The following is a 17049-nucleotide window of genomic DNA, read 5'->3' as shown; positions in this document are numbered from 1 at the left end:
ATGGGCTTCTACTCATAATTGTAGAACATTGCTCTGGTATGGCCCATCCACAAAATGCAGGACGAATTCAGTCCAGATAATTACCACCCCATCGTTCGACTCTCGAATCATCAGCAAAGTGATGGAAGGTTCTGTTCAGAGTTGTCAAGCAGCTCTTACTCAGCAACAAGCTGCTTGTCAGTGTTCACTTGGATTCCGACACGGCCCCTCTGCTCCAGACTTTTATTGCAACCCTGGTCCAAACCTGGCCAAAAGAGCTGATTTCCAGACGTGAGGTGTGTCTGCCCTTGACATCAAGACAGCATTTGACTAGGCTAGCAAGGAAAGCTAGAAAAAATGAACTCTTTAGGAATCGGAGGAGGGCAGCTCTCCTCCAGTTGTAGGTGTACTTAGCACAAAGGAAGATGGTTGTTGGAAGCCAATCCTCTCAGTCTTGGGACTTCACTACGTTCTTCAGATTTGTGTCCGAGGTTGAACCACCTTCAACTACTTTGCCAATGACCCTCACTCTGACATTAGGTCAGAAGTTTGCTGATTGGAGTGTTCAGGTACTAAAGTAGTCCGTGTTACCTGCAGCCAGACCTGGACAAGTCTGAGGTCAAGTACCAACCCACACGAGAACAGCTTCTTCTCTGCTGACATCAGACTTTTGAATGGACCTACCTTATATTAAGTTGACCTTTCTCTGCACCCTAGCTATGACTTTAACACTACATTCTGCACTCTCCTCCCCTATGAATGGTATGTTTTGTCTATATAGTGTGCACGAAACAGTACTTCTCACTGTATACCAATACATATAATATATCAAATCAAATAGACTATAAGAACAACTTGCATCAGTCTGGCATATTTAACATAGTAAAATGGCCCAAGATGCTTTACAGGGGCACTATGACAAAATTGACACATTTAATTGTTACTGAACTCTTCCTTTGGGTTCTAATATATCTGGTTTCACATGTTTCTGAAGATGAGAGAGTTAGTCAGCAATTTGAACAGTAGGATACACCCACCAACTGTGAGTATAATTTTGTCTCGCATACCAATTATTTAAAATCTCTGTTCTAAGTTCAGTGATTCTCCCGATAAGTCTGATATTAACAGCAGTTCCAAATGCCCATGTCGTCTGTATGTCTTTCAAAGATAAATGCATGTCTCGGGGAGGTACATAAATAAAAAAGCAAAATACTGCGGATGCTGAAATCTGAAACAAAAACAGAAAATACTGGAAAATCTCAGCAGGTCTGAGAGCATCATGAGGTGGCACAGTGGTTAGCACTGCTGCATCTCAGCCAAGGACCCGGGTTTGATTCGCAGCTCGGGTCACTGTCTGTGCGGAGTCTGCACGTTTTCCCCGTGTCTGCGTGGGTTTCCTCCCGGGTGCTCCGGTTTCCTCCCACAGTCCGAAAGACGTGCTGGTTAGGTGCATTGGCCGTGCTAAAGTCTCCCTCAGTGTACCCGAACAGGCGCCAGAGTGTGGCGACTAGGTTCCACTGGAAACTCTGCAGCGAGTTACGATCTGGCATATGTGACTTGCCAGGGTGGTGGTAGCAGCAATAATTTTCAATAGGGAATGGGATAGCTATTTGAAAAAGAGAATTTTGCAAATCCCAGAACCAGAGAGAAGCAAATATTCACTGGTTCCACGTGTCCTGCCAAAAATGTTGAATTTTCTGTGGGCAATTGCAATGGGTCATAAAATATTCATGCAAATATACAATTAAAGGTATAATTGCTTCATCAACTATAGATGTTAATTTACTTTTGTTTTGAGATTTGCACAACAAAATTATGCAACATAACATTTGCTCACTCGACTTTCCTTCCCCTGTGTTTGGTTGAGAATTGCAATCCTGTTTATAATTTTAAAAAATAAGTAACTAAAGTTTTAAATTACACACAGGAATGATGATGTTTTGAACAATGTTGGCTATCCTTCACAGATGAAGTAAATTATATTTGGCTTGATAATCGCCCAGCAAGTTTGCGAATTCAACTTGTATCTGCAGGAAGTATTTGTAATGTTAGAAAGGAACTGTAACATGGCGAGGAATACTTGCTGCGTTCTGCTTATGAGGCCTGAATCGTGTGTTTGATACTTGTATATTTATAGTTTCCATTTGCTTTGGCAATATTGTCTTTTGTACCACTTCCGGGAATGCAGAGATACGGCCTGAGAACCGTCGGAGCAGGACTAGGCCACTTGGCCCTTTGATCTTGCTCTCCCATTTGACAAGATCATGGCTGATCTGATTGTGGCCTCAGCCCCGCTTTTCTGTCTGCCCCTCATAACCATTGATGCCCTTATCTATCAAAAATCTGGGTGGCACGGTGGCACAGTGGGTAGCACTGTTGCCTCACAGCGCCAGGGAACTGAGATCCATTCCCGGCTTGGGTCACTATCTGTGCGGAGTCTGCATGTTCTCCCCGTGTCTGCGTGGGTTTCCTCCGGGTGCTCTGGTTTCTTCCCACAGTCTGAAAGACGTGCTGGTTAGGTGCGTCGGCTGTGCTAAATTCTCCCTCACTGTACCCAAACAGGCATTAGTGTGTGGCGACTAGGGGATTTTCACAGTAGCTTCATTGCAGTGTTAATGTGAGCCTACTTGTGACAGTAATAAATAAACTTTAAACTTTTAAGATGTGGAGATGGGGTGGGCACAGTAAGAAGTCTCACCTGATGAAGGAGCAGTGCTCTGAAAGCTCATGATATCAAATAAACCTGTTGGACTTTAACCTGGTGTTGTGAGACTTTAAACTTTTAACTCATCCTTGAATAAAGTCAGTGGCCCAACCTGGAAACACATCCTTCCAATTGACTATTTTATCAGATATACAGTTTGATTACCAGCTAATGAAATATAGTCCTTTGAAGGTTATGGGGTATTTTTGTTCTGTCCACATCACAGTCCGTGTTAATGCATAGCCCATGTTCTGTTGAAGTTACTAACTCATCTCTTGGCACTCGTTGGTGCGATTGCTTGGAGCACCAACATGATGGATTTCAGTAAAACTCCATTTACGAGTTAATTGGGGCGGTGCTTCTGAGGAGAGACGCTTGCAATGTTCGACTCCATTCCGTGGCATTCAGGGGTGTTCGCGCATGCGTTCCACCACTAACCATTGTACAAGCTTTACAGAGTCTACTCATCTTCGTACCGAAATTCTCACTGGAATTTAGAAGAATGAGAGGGGGCCTCATCGAAACATATAAAATCATGATGGGATTAGACAGGCTAGATGCAGGAAGAATGTTCCCGATGTTGGGGGAAGTCCAGAACTAGCTGTCCCAGTCTAAGAATAAGGGGTAAGCCATTCAGGACTGAGATGAGGAAGAACTTCGTCACTCAGAGAATTGTGAACCTGTGCAATTCTCTACCACAGAAAGCTGTTGGGGGCAGTTCATTAGATATGTTAGAGGGGTAATTTTTTCACTCGAGGGTGGTGAGCGCCTGGAACGAGCTTCCAGAGACAGATACAATTTTGCCTTTTAAAAAGCATTTAGACAGTTACATGGCTAAGATGGGTATGGAGGGTTATAGGCCAAATGCTGGTAATTGGGACTAGCTTAGTGGTAAAAACTGGACAGCATGGACAAGTTGGGCCAAAGGGCCTGTTTCCATGCTGTAAACCTCTGTGGCTCTATGACTGTGTGTTAAAAGAGGGAGCTGGACGTGGCCTTTGCAGCTAAAAGGATCAAGAAGAGAAAGCAGGAGTGCGATACTGAAAGTGCATGATCATATTGAATGGCCTACTCCTGCACCTATTTTCTATGTTTCTAAAATGTGGGAAGCTTCTTCAATTAGGCAGCATTTTAGTTTTGATTTCTGACCGTTCTGAGACTTCGAGAAAACGCAACGAGTTTCATAACTGGAGTAATGGATTACGAGAATGTTTTGGCAGAGCAAGCAGAGTGATTGAAGAGATTGGATTATGAGGCGTGATTATGTAAATTGGGTATGCTCTCGGTCGTAAAGAGGTTGAAAGATGACAATAGTTGTTTTTTAGGATTCTAAAGGGACTGGGTAATGCCAGCCCTGACGATCTGTTTAATCTTTGTCAGGAAACAGTAGGACTACAGAGCACAGGCCGTGCGTCGAAGGGGGTAAATTCTAAACTGATTTACGGAAACAATACTTCAGTGAATGGGTGATCAGTCTATGGCACAGACTCCATAGAGAGAGGCTGGATACATTCGGTATTGATTCATTTAAGTGCAAATTGGAGAGATTTCTCCTGGGTTGCAATATATGAGTAATTTGAAACGTGAGGAGGCTGTTCAGACGAACTGAGGTCTAGGTTTCTCAAACACAGGCCTTTTCTTCGCCTCATGCCTGGCTCTGTAAAGTCGAGATGGATCGCTAATATTAGTCAACAACTCCATTATTGTTGCATCACGCAGACAGGAAGAGTGTCTGAGGACTCTGAGTCTGTACTCGATGGAGTTTAGAAGGATGGGGGGGGGAGAACTCATTGAAACTCACAGAATACTGAAAGGCCTGGATAGAGTGGACGTGGGGAAGATGTTTCTATTAGTCGGAGAGACTGGGATCCGAGGGCACAGCCTCAGAACAAAGGGACGACCCTTTACAACCGAGATGAGGAGGAATTTCTTCAGCCAGAGGGTGGTGAATCTGAATTTATTGCCACAGAAGGTTGTGGAGGCCAGGTCATTGAGTGTATTTAAGACAGATGGATAGGTTTTTGATTGGTAAGGGGATCAAAGGTTACGGGGAAAAGGCGGGAGAATGGGGTTGAGAAATTTATCAGCCCTGATGAAATGGTGGAGCAGACCCGATGGGCCGAATGGCCTAATTCTGCTCCTACATCTCATGGCCTTGTGGACAGCCTCCAGCAAGGTAGAAGGTGAACCAGGTGGACCTTGGCTTTTTTTTTCAATAGCGCTGTTCCTGTTTTTCTTTCCATCATGGCAGCTGGCCACCGCTTTGTCAAAAATACTACTTTATGTCCCTTTATTTTTGTTTGTCCACTCCAAAAAAAAAACCTTTGTTTCTCCAAAGAAATCACATATGAACTAATGAGTACTATTAAAGGTATTAGCCAAGATCGGCAGGATTGAGGCGAGAGATTTATTTACCTGAATAAGAGCCGCTGTGGATCAGATGGTGCGGTGTTCCGGCATCTGAGTGTTTAACAGTCAACCTTTATATTTTGTTTAATTCCCCGGGCAAGGTCAGTGCCGTGAAGTGTTCAAATGTTTCATGACTTTGTGTTGCGTTCGAGTGGACTGGCTGCTCAGTGAAGTGATTCTGTGAGGGTGATCGGATGATCTGAAAAGCATGGTACCACAGCTCAGTGTAGCAGGTGACTCAAAGCAGCTTCCTTCAATGAAGGAAAGCTTCTGAAAATTTCGTAACCCCTGAGTCCCTTCGCAGCCATTCAGAAATTATTGTAAAGAACGTGGGGGGAAAAAAAGGGCTTTGAGTTGGATGGAGGGTGGTCAGCACTGCTGTCTCATCGCACCAGGGACCCAGGTTCAATTCCCGGCTTGGGTCACTGTCTGTGCAGAGTCTGCAGGTTCTCCCCGTGTCTGCGTGGGTTTCCTCCGGGTGCTCCGGCTTCCTCCCACAGTCCGAAAGATGTGCTGGTTAGGTGCATTGACCGTGCTAAATTCTCCCTCCGTGTACCCGAACAGGCGCTGGAGTGTGGCGACTAGGGGATTTTCACAGTAACTTCATTGCAGTGTTAATGTAAGCCTACTTGTGACACTAATAGATAAACTTTAAAGGTGTTGCATTCTAGAACAGTATAACTCAGTGATTTAAAAATAAATCTCCCCTCTTGCAGAATTTATTTTGTATCTCAGCCGAATCTGGTCCTCTGTGCTGTATTTGATCAAACGCGGTGCTGGGTTGGCAGGTGCTTTGAATGGGCTGATGTTAATCAGCCAGATTAGAGTGTCTTTTGGGCAGTAACTTGTGGCGTCCCGCGGAATTACGCTTTCCTTGTCCTGGATAATCAGGGAGTTGTTAAATGTTGATTTCTTTGTGATCACCGAATCAAAACCTTGACCTAAACAATCATGTTTTATTTATTTAGATTCAAGCAGAAGAAAAAGAGCAACAGGCAAAGAACCTGGCTGACTCGGGTGGATGCAGTCTATTTAAAATACAGGAATGGTTGTATTACAAGGTGAGATCAGAATTGATTTGTGCAACTGCATGAGACCTGCAACTTTAATTGTATATATTTTTTCACTAATCTTTATACTACATTTAGAGGCAGGTTTGTACAAATGTATGAACTTTTGGGCACAAGAGGAGTTTAAAATATTTGAAAGGGTTTAAATCTGAATCATTTTTATCGACTGCACTCTTATGATTAATGTTTGTATAGCTGCACGCAGTGCCATTTTTATTCATTTGATTTGATTTATTATTGCCACGTGTATTGGTATGCAGTGAAAAGTATTGTTTTTTGCACCCTATACAGACAAAGCATACTGTTCATAGAGTACATGGGGGAGAAGGAAAGGAGAGGGTGCAGAAGGTAGTGTTACAGTCACAGCTAGGGTGTAGAGAAAGATCGACTTAACTTCCCAATGAAAGAAGATGGAAGAGAGAATGTCTGGGGTCCTTAATGATGCTGGCTGCTTTTCCGAGGCAGTGAAAAGTATAGACAGAGTCAATGGGTGGGAGGCTGGTTTGAGCGATGGACTGGGCTTCGTTCACCACTCTTTGTAGTTTCTTGTGGTCTTGGACAGAGCAGGAGCCATACCAAGCTGTGATACAACCAGAAAACTTTCTATTGAGACTTCAGTCGCAGATCTTATGTTGCTGCTGAATTGGTGTGAACTTTAAATCTGTCGCTCATTCTAACATCTTGAGCCGGCCCGTGAAGATTTGTTTTAACATTGGGATTAGTTAGTAGGCATCAGAATGCTGAGGTGCAGACGGAGTAGCCCAGCAGCTGTTGTTGTTGGCAGTCCCTGGCCACAGAATAGGAAGTTGGGCTAACCAACAGTGGGCAGTCCACCTACCCGGTGCTGCGCCAATGCCCAACCACACTTGGAGAATGAAAGAAGAACTGACCATCCCAACCAAACCAGCAACAACTCAAAGGTGAGAAGAGTTTGTTGTCAATTCGCCAAAGATCCTTAGACAGCACCTTCCACATCTATGACCACTTCCATCTAGAAGGGCAAGGGCAGCAGATACATAGGAACACCACCACCTTCAAGTTCTTCTCCAAGCCACTCACCATCCTGACTTGGAAATATATCGCCGTTCCTTCGCAGTCGCTGGGTCAAAATCCTGGAATTCCCTCCCTAACGGCATTGTGGGTCAACCCACAGCACGCGGACTGCAGCGATTCAAGAAGGCAGCTCACCACCACCTTCTCAAGAGCAACTAGGGATGGGCAATAAATGCTGGCCAGGCCAGTGACGTCCATGTCCCACGAATGATTTAAAATAAAAGAATCTTTCAGTAGTTCTGGAGTCACTTGTTTTCATAGGTCATCTGAAGGACGCAGCACCATGGCCAAGTTCCTCCATGTCCCACTCTGTTTTCTCCTTCGATTTGTGACTACCGTGCATTTCATTGGTGCGAGCAAAGGCTCGGGGAAGAGAAGCCAACGAGCTGATCCTTTCCTTTTGTCTGTCTTGAATGACTACAACCTTACTGTAACAAAATGAGCAAAGTACAGCAAACTCTCACAAAGCAGTGCAGCCAAATATGTAGAAGAATGAGAGAGGAGAGGAAAACATTTTCCACCCAGAGGGTGATTGAGGTCTGGAACTCTGCCTGAAATGCTGATTGAGGCAGAAAGGAAACCTGAAAAGGAAAATTAAAATTAAAAGGAATCTGAAGTGGGTGACACTGGCACAGTGGTTAGCACTGCTGCCTCACAGTGCCAGGGATCTGCTTCGATTCCTGGCTTGGGCCACTGTGCGCAGAGTCTGCACATTCTCCCTGTGTCTGTGTGGGTTTCCTCCGGGTGCTCCAGTTTCCTCCCACAGTCTGAAAGATGTGCTGGTTCGGTGGATTGGCCATGCTAAATTGCCCCTTCGTGTCAGGGGGATGAGCAGGGTAAATATATGGGGTTACGGGGATAGGGGCTGAGTGGGATTGTCGTCAGTGCAGACCCGGTGGGCCGAATGGCCTCCTTCTGCACTGTAGGGATTCTATGAAGTGCTGCAACCTGCTGGGGTACCTCCCAAATGCTGGAAAGTGAGATTAGGCTGGAGACGGAGTGTGGGATTTGCTCATTGCTCTCGACTGGCGCAGACACAATGGGCAGAGTGGCCTCCTCCTGTGGCCATAAACCTCCTCCGACTTTGCATTCTTTTAGTGTCCCTCCGTGGCCGCTGTTCACCGGCTGGCCGCTGGATGACACTTGTCTGCAGCGTGGCCTGGTGAATCTCTGCCCAGGAGCTGTGACTGAGCCCCAGGTTCTTCATAACATCGGAAGGCAATTCATTCGAAAGCATCTGTCATGGTCGAAGCATGTTCTTTTTTTTAACTCCCCAATTATTAATACAGACTACTTGACGAGAAGGATAATTAAGGGTACAGCGAGAACAGTGAATTGCAATCAGCTCTGTAATGAGGCCAGTGTGAAACCACAGATTCTAATAGTCTGCAGACACACAATGAGATGGCCATATTTTGTCCTCTCTCCATTATGAATATGGATACGAAGCACTCACTTAACAATCCTGCAGTTCATTATAGCATTGCCTTAATCTGCCTATCATGGGCCCCACATTCCTCTTGCCATACTCCGATGTATTTATTTTTTTACTGTCAGATTTTAGATCTCTTCTAAGTTGCTATTCCTGCTCATTTTCTGTGCCCCACTACTCTTTTAACAATCCCTTTGCTGTTTATATGGGTTTTGGTGGGTCCACTGGATTTCTATTTCTCCCTGGATTTGAGTAAGACCTTTTTGTTTAGTTTAGTACTGTCGCCTGTCTTGTTGACCATGGTTGCTTCAAATCCGGAGCTTTTGTCTTCAAGGTGGTCTTGTTTGTTCACAGATTCACACAGCACAGAGAGGGAGGTCAGTTGCTCGTTGGCTCAATGTGCATGTGCTTGTGAAAAGTATCATTTTGTCCAGCTCCCCTGTTCCTTCCCGCAAATTGCTTTTCTCCAAGTATTTATATGGGTGGCACAGTGGTTAGCACTGCTGCCTCTCAGTCCCAGGGACCCGGGTTCAATTCCCGGCTTGGATGGACCACTGTCTGTGGAGTCTGCACGTTCTCCCCATGTCTGTATGGGTTTCCTCCAGGTACTCCGGTTCCCTCCCGCAGTCCGAAAGATGTATTGTTTAGCTGCATAGGGAGAATGTGCAGACTCCGCACAAACAGTGACCAAAGCCGGGAATTGAACCCGGGTCCCTGGTGCTGTGAGGCTGCGGTGCTAACCACTGTGCCACCGTGCTGTCAGGGAGGGAGGGCTTTTAAGGCTGTTGGGGAGCGACTCTGTCTCTCTTCCTCTTGAGTCGAATATCACATTCAGTCACCCTTCCAAAGATGATCACCTGGTCTGATTGACTAACTTTTTTTTTTATTCATCACTCGATCTTATGTGGACTCATCGCTTGGCCCTGAAATTATAGTTTGAAGCGAGAACCCTTGCAGGGAGTTCAACAAAGATTCATCTGGGCGATGTCCAGACTCCAGGAAAAAACTGAATTAAGAGAATGGGTTGCACAAACATGCATTGTGTTCCCTTGACTATAGAAGGTTAAGGGGGTGATTAACGTGATTAATGGAAGTGCTGGCCTAGCAAAATGAAAGCAACTATTTCCACTGGTCAGGGGGAGCGAGGGCGTCGAAACTGAGAGGAAGACAATCTTCAAATTTGGGCTAGGCAGCCGGATCAAATCCGAAAGTATCAGGACAGTGTTCGTGTGGATTTCCATGTTCCAAGGTTTTAGTTCATTTATTAGTGTCACAAGTAGGCTGACATTAACACTGCAATGAAGTTACTGTGAAAATCCCCTAGTTGCCACACTCCGGTGCCTGTTCAGGTACACTGAGGGAGAATTTAGCATGGCCAATGTACCTAACCAGCACGTCTTTCTGACTGTGGGAGGAAACCGGAGCAGCCGGAGGAAATCCACACAGACACGGGGAGAACATGCAGACTCCACACAGACAGTGACCCAAATTGGGAATTGAACCCTGGTCCCTGTGAATAATGGGTCAAGTGAAATTATGGAGAGAGATCAATAGACCTTTATTAGTTATGAATATCAAAGGATCGTGATCAGGGACAGATCAACCATGATCTAACAATGTTAGAACAGACTCGAAGGGTCGAATGGCCCACCCCTGATCCTATGTTCCTATGCTGCTCTATGTTAAGGGCAGCGCAGTAGTTAGCACTACTGCGGGCCTGGGACTCGCGTTCGATTCCCAGCTTGGGTCACTGTCTGTGTGGAATCTGCACATTCTCCCCATGTCTGCGTGGGTTTCCTCTGGGTGCACTGGTTTCCTCCCACAGTTCGAAAGACGTGCTGGTTAGGTACATTGGCCCGAACAGGAGCCGTAGTGTGGCGACTCAGGGAATTTCACAGTAATGTCATCGCAGTGTTAATGTCAGCCGCCTTGTGACTAATAAACATTTTGTGTTCCATGCACTGCAGTGCTCCAAAAGTTACAACAGAGAAAAGTAGTTGGCTTTCGTACCATTGTTGATAAAGCAGGAATAAATTGGGAATGGGACACTTGGCCATCCGTCTGCCATAACGGTTTGGTCTCTAACTGACTGCAGGATCAACCTGTTCAAAGCACTTCCCTCGAAGGAGTACAGCTTGCGACATGAAGCATGTTTGCACACATCTCTGTCCCCGTAATGGGCAGCTTCCCCCTAGGGTGGGCCCTTTATGCCCATTAAGAAAAGGCTTTCAAAATGCAGTGTGCGTTGTGAGGAATAATGCTCCAGTTATTGCACCCTGAAGCTTCTTATAACCAACACCGCGAGACATCTGCTGCTATGGGAGCTCAACCATTGCGGACAGAGGTGAGGCCCCGATATTGGCTATTCAAAATTAACGAGGCGGTAGTTTTCAATGTCCTTGAATTGACGTAATTTGAAATCCAAACTTAATCAGATCAATTCGCCGTCCTTGTTTCTGGAAGGAGACAGTTACCTCCCGAAATCCCTTGCACCCTGTCCCGGAGTCCAGGCCAGCGCTTAATCAGTTAACAAAAGATCCACTAATCTGTGTATTTTTACAGTTATTATAATACATCGCAGCGAATCTAAGCAGCTGCTTTTAAATTGGGGTGGCAAATAGAGTTTGATTTTCTGTGTGATAAGTGGTTCAGTGCTTAGTCAAGGTTACTCGAGGTATAGAGTTAGGATTTTGAGTGATTGCTCTTGTTTTGAGAGGCCCATTGCTGGTGATGTGGATGTTTGAGAACCATAGCGTTTGCTCAGATTCAGTGTTCAGTCTAATTTTATGGTTATTGAACATGAACCCGTTGTTGTGCAGTTTACTTTTGCAGATCTTTCACTTGTCTCTTTGTCTCTATTAGGTCTGCTTTACTGAGGTTCTTGAGCTGGTGCGTATTCGGAAGGTCTTCGTTAAAGATGGTTTTGCATACATACCTCACCCGGAGATCGCGGTTATAGTCCTGAATGAATTCCGACAGCGGCTTTCCAAGTCTTTGGCAGTAAGTGTGTGTTTCTTTTTTGTTTTTTGCTTCTTGTGTCAGTGACCCTGCTCGATGAGGTAAAAGTCCAAAAGGATTTCCGCATGCATTCAGCTTCTGATGTAAATATGTCATCGTTGAAGTGCGGGAAAACGATGGCGAGCTTGGCTTGTTGAGAAGGAATGTGTATCTTGGGGGCAGCACGGTGGCGCAGTGGTGAGCACTGCTGCCTCACAGTACCAGGGATCCGGGTTCAATTCCGGCCTTGGGTGTCTGTGTGGAGTTTGCACATTCTCCCCGTGTCTGCATGGGTTTCCTTCGGGTGCACCGGTTTCCTCCCACAGTCCAAAGATGTGCAGGTTAGGTGGATTGGCCATGATAAGCCATGCAGACAAAGGAGAAAAGCAGACTCTGACTAGACAGTGACCCAAGCCAGGAATTGAACTTGGGTCCCTGGAGCTGTGAGGCAGCAGTGCGACCATATGTGCCACCCATGCCACCCAGTGAAACCTAAATAGTTCACAGTTGAACAACTGCTGCATTCATGGTTTGCCAGTGTTTTCAACCAAGTTTTGTCAACTGTTGTCCTGTTAGTTTAGTTACGCTTGGTATTGGTAATCTTTCACTTAAGGAAGTAAATGGTTCTTAACTTCCAGGCTCCCTCACCAGTGTCGGGTTTGGTTGGAGTGCACCTCAAAGATGTACTGGGGAATCTCAGAAATTCCTAGGCAATTGCCTAGAAGTGCTGGCTTCCTCTGGGCCATTACCCTGCACTGGGAACCATCTGAAAATGTGATTTAAAGTTAGACTAATAGTGACTCTGAAAAAATGAGAAGAATTAACCGACCCGTCTTACCTCCCCTTCCCCTCCCCACCTGATCCAACACCCCTCCCCCACTCACCTCTGATTTCCCCACCCCCCCACAAACAAACCCCCTCAAATCCTATCCACTTGCCTTAGACATTTACCTGCTCCCTAGCCTGTTGTTTTCAACGGGACAGTTAAACTTTAAACTAAGCTTCACCCCAGCAGCTAGTGCAGGCAAGAAAGGGCTGTGTCCTCCTTCACTCCGACTCTGTTAGACTTTGATCCTGGGCCTCGGGACGGGCTGTGCTGCCTGGATCGCGCATGGCCTGTGTTGGAAGATCGGGAGACAGGCACGGAAGAAACTTGGCACAGATGAGTGGGTACAGTGTAGCAATAGCTCGCTGAATGTCACTCCAAGGAAGCTACCGCCCATTGTTTGACTGCAGGGTCCAATGCTTGGTCATAGAATCCCTACAGCGCAGACAGAGGCCATTCAGCCCATCGAGTCTGCACCGACCACAATCCCACCCAGGCCCTATCCCCATAACCCCATGCATTTACCTTAGCAAGTCACCCTGACACTAAGAGGCAATTTAGCCTGGCCAATCAACCTAACCCACACATCTTTGGAGTGTGGGAGGAAACCGGAGCACCCGGAGGAAACCCACGCAGATGGGGGGAGAACCTGAAATGGTTACATTGGCCTATCTTTTGCCAATCTTGATTTAGGGTGGGGCTGGTGGTGGGAACGTTTCTGTGAATTATTGAAATATTATAAACTGCTGAAAGAATTATTGTCCAGCTATCCGTTATAATAATGAGGCTTTGGAATCGAGATGATACTCGAAGCACAACTGATCTGGGCTAGGCAGAGCATTCATTGAGGATTGTGATTAATCCTTGGACAATACTACCTTCTAGAAACTTCCTTTGTCTTGTGAGCTACTGTGGTTGTTCATTCCGTATTGCAGGTTGTTATCCAGACTGTAAGAAGGACAATGTTAGGCTTGTTTGGCCCTGGTTTAAATCTGATGCCCTTTTCACAAATCGACAATGCTGCATTCAGATGGATTCGCTGTTACCCAGTCAACTAATCAGCAAAAAGGGCCTGGCTGGTTATAATCTTTAGGATGTTTTGCTAAATGAATGGTGCTATTTATATTGAAGGTTCATGTGTCAGGGGTCAGTTATCTCTGTCGGCTGGACAGCTGGTTCGTGATGCAGAGCAATGCCAACAGCATGGGTTCAATTCAATGATGGCACTGTGGTCATTTTTCCTTTTTAGGTGATGAATTAAAATTTGCTTTCTCCTCCTGTGGATACTAATTGTGTTTGGAGACTCGATGTCCAGTGGCACGGTGGCACAGTGGTTAGCACTGCTGCCTCACAGCGCCAGGGACCTGGGTTCAAATCCCGGCTTGGGTCACTGTCTGTGTGGAGTCTGCACGTTCTCCCCGTGTCTGCGTGAGTTTCCTCCGGGTGCTCCGGTTTCCTCCCACAGTCTGAAAGATGTGCTGGTCAGGCGCGTTGGCCATGCTAAATTCCCCCTCAGTGTACCCGAACAGGCACCGGAGTGTGACGACTAGGGGATTTTCACGATAACTTCATTGCAGTGTTAATGTAAGCCTACTTGTGACATTAATAAATACACTTTAAAACTTCAAAATCTAACGTGTGTGGTGTTATGGGGATAGGGCAGTAAACTCCTCCTCAAAAAGGGCGAGGCCAGCCTCGGGTCATCTGGGATTTTGTCGACTTTCGATGTCAGACTGCGGTCGTTATTTCCCTTGTATAGAATCCCCGCAGTGCAGAAGGAGGCCATTCGGCCCATCGAGTCTGTACCGATCACAATCCCACTCGGGGCCCTACTCCCGTAACCCACATATTTACCCTGCTACTCCCCCTGACTTTCGGATCAATTTAGCATGGCCAATCAACCTAACCCACACATCTTTAGACTGTGCAAGGAAACCCACGCAGACACGGGGAGAACGTGCAGACTCCACCCGGGCAGTGACCCGAGCTGGGATTCAAACCCAGCTAACCCCATTGTGCCACCGGTGCTGCCCCTCTTCCTTACAATTTGCTGTAACTGCTCCTGAAGGTGTAGGAAGTGTTGTTCTTCCGACTTGGAGTTGTACCAAATTCCCACGGAAACTGTCCTTAGTGTAAGAACAGTGGATTAGTATTCCACCTGGAGATACTAACCCTGTTCAGTGGAAGAGGCTTGTTGCATCGAATTGATTTAAAAATAATTGGGCATTAGGCCGCACGGAAAATGGAGAGGTGGTTTATTGAATTTAGCAGTGTTAAGTTTATCTACCAGCAAATGGCCGAGATCAATGCAGTTAACATGTTGGCTCAAGTACTTCTGTTGACAGATCTCTGCAAATGTGACTAAAGTTAGCTTAGAGGTTGCCGCAGGCGATGACTTGAGGGCTTTGTCTTGTGACGCCCTGACCAGAATGGAGTTGGTTGGGTAACTCCCACACCAGCCATGCCTGCTGCAAGTGACTGGGACTGATTTATGCGCAGGCAGCTTGTGTTACGCAGCTGTCTTTCACTCTGTTTCGCTGGAAAGCCACCCTGCTTTGTCGGGAGAAGTTGCTGTCACGCTGGTGTCCTGTTCGCTGAAGTTCAGAGAGAGGATTTTTAGAACAAAGAACAATACAGCACAGGAACAGGCCCTTCGGCCCTCCAAGCCCGCGCCGCTCCCTGGTCCAAACTAGACCATTCTTTTGTATCCCTCCATTCCCACTCCGTTCATATGGCTGTCTTTAGATTGATTTTGCTGAGCGAAGGGACTTTTTTTCTGCGCAGTGGACTATTTGATGTGAATACTGTTGTAAGTCTCCCCTTCAGTTCGTAGTGGATTCTGGCAGTTGATACACTTGGCCAGTCTGTAGCCATATCATAGAATCCTTCCAGTGCAGAAGGAGGCCATTCGGCCCATCGAGTCTGCACCAGCCAGAATCCCACCCAGCCCCCTATCCCCATGGCCCCACTTACTTACTCTAGCTAGTTCCCCTGACACTGAGGGACAATTTAGCACGGCCAATGCACCTAACCGGCACGTCTTTCGGACTGTGGGAGGAAAGCGGAGCACCCGGAGGAAACCCACGCAGACACGGGGAGAACGTGCAGACTCTGCACAGACAGTGACCCAAGCCGGGGGAATTGAACCCAGGTCCCTGACGCTGTGAGGCAGCAGTGCTAACCGTTGTGCCACCGCGCCGTACTGATGCATTTAGGGGAAAGCACGATAAGGACACGAGGGAGAAACTAAACTGTACATACTCGTGGAGTTTTTAAGACTAAATATTTAAAATCGGGGGAGGCGGGGCGGTGGGAGCAATTAATAAAGGAGTAATATTTTTGAAGGATGCGAATCTCTGTCTGTTTTTGGGAGGTGACTGTTTCAGTGGTCACTGGCCAGGGTTCTGATGGACCGGCTGGCCCATTTTTGACGGTTTAAATGAGAAAAGAGCAATTGCTTTAAAGGCCTCACTGGACCATTTCCTCCAATCTCGCTGCCAAAACCAGCATGACGGATGTGGAAAATTAAGGATTTTCAGGCTGAAAGCTAGGAGGGTGACTTCTACACGAGATGGATTTATACTCGACTATATTTGTTGGAAAAGTATGTTGTTGGCTTGGCAGGAGGTTGATGTGCAGCGCAAACACCAGCATGGACCAGTAGGGCCGAATGTCCCTTTTCTGTGCTGCACATTGTGTGTCACTGTTATTCCTGTTTCTTACAAAGGCACAAACAGCCAGCAGATGGGCTTGCTTTCATGTCATTTTTCCTTTTTAGGTGCTGAATTAAAATTTGCTTTCTCCTCCTGCGGATACTAATTGTGTTTGGAGACTAGATGTCCAGCGGCCAATGGCACAGTGGTTAGCACTGCCGCCTCAAAGCATCAGGGACCCGGGTTCGATTCCCAGCTTGGGTCACTGTCCATGTGGAGTTTGTGTGTTTTCCCCCCCCCGTGTCTGCGTGGGTTTCCTCCGGGTGCTCCGGTTTCCTCCCACAGTCCGAAAGACGTGCGGGTTGGGTGAATTTGGCCGTGTTCAATTGCCCCTTAATGTCAGGGGGACTAGCTACAGGGATAAGACCTGTCTGGGATTGTGGTCGGTGCAGGCTCAATGGGCCGAATGGCCTCTTTCTGCACTGTAGGGTTTCTATGATTATTATTTAAAGGCAGAAATCAAAATGTATACCAGTCGTGTTAGTTCCATATGAAAGTTACTGAGATTTTACTTGCGTCTGTTTTTGCTGCTATGGGGTTGTTTATGACGACTGAAGTCTAAAAGTGACTAATTGTTTTCACTGTGGGGCAGTAAGAGAAGGCGATGGCCTCGTGGTATTATCATTAGACTATTAATCCAAAACCTCAGCTAATGTTCTGGGGACCCAGGTTCGAATCCTGCCACAGCAGATGGTGGAATTTGAATTCAATAAAAAAAATCTGGAATTAAGAATCCATTGATGACCATGAAACCATTGTCGATTGTCAGAAAAACCCATCTGGTTCACTAATGTTCTTTAGGGAAGGAAATCTGCTGTCCTTACCTGGTCTGGCCTACATGTGACAGCAATGTGGTTGACTCTCAA

The 17049-nt window shown here is 46.4% G+C and overlaps 1 protein-coding gene across 1 annotated transcript in view; it reads left to right on the top strand.

Annotated features, from left to right (window-relative positions):
• The window catches only part of prim2 (DNA primase subunit 2), a 197084-nt gene that overhangs the window by 29866 nt on the left and 150169 nt on the right, over positions 1 to 17049 (top strand). Inside the window, exons 5-6 of the mRNA XM_078213598.1 lie at positions 6061 to 6153; positions 11510 to 11647. Of these exons, the coding sequence (XP_078069724.1) occupies positions 6061 to 6153; positions 11510 to 11647 (231 nt within the window). The remainder of the gene's footprint in view (positions 1 to 6060; positions 6154 to 11509; positions 11648 to 17049) is intronic.

The sequence above is a fragment of the Mustelus asterias genome, chromosome 5, assembly GCF_964213995.1.
Source record: "Mustelus asterias chromosome 5, sMusAst1.hap1.1, whole genome shotgun sequence".
In the NCBI taxonomy this organism is placed as follows: Eukaryota; Metazoa; Chordata; class Chondrichthyes; order Carcharhiniformes; family Triakidae; genus Mustelus; species Mustelus asterias.
Note: the sequence above shows the minus strand (reverse complement) of the source record. Positions and strands in the feature narration are given on the sequence as shown.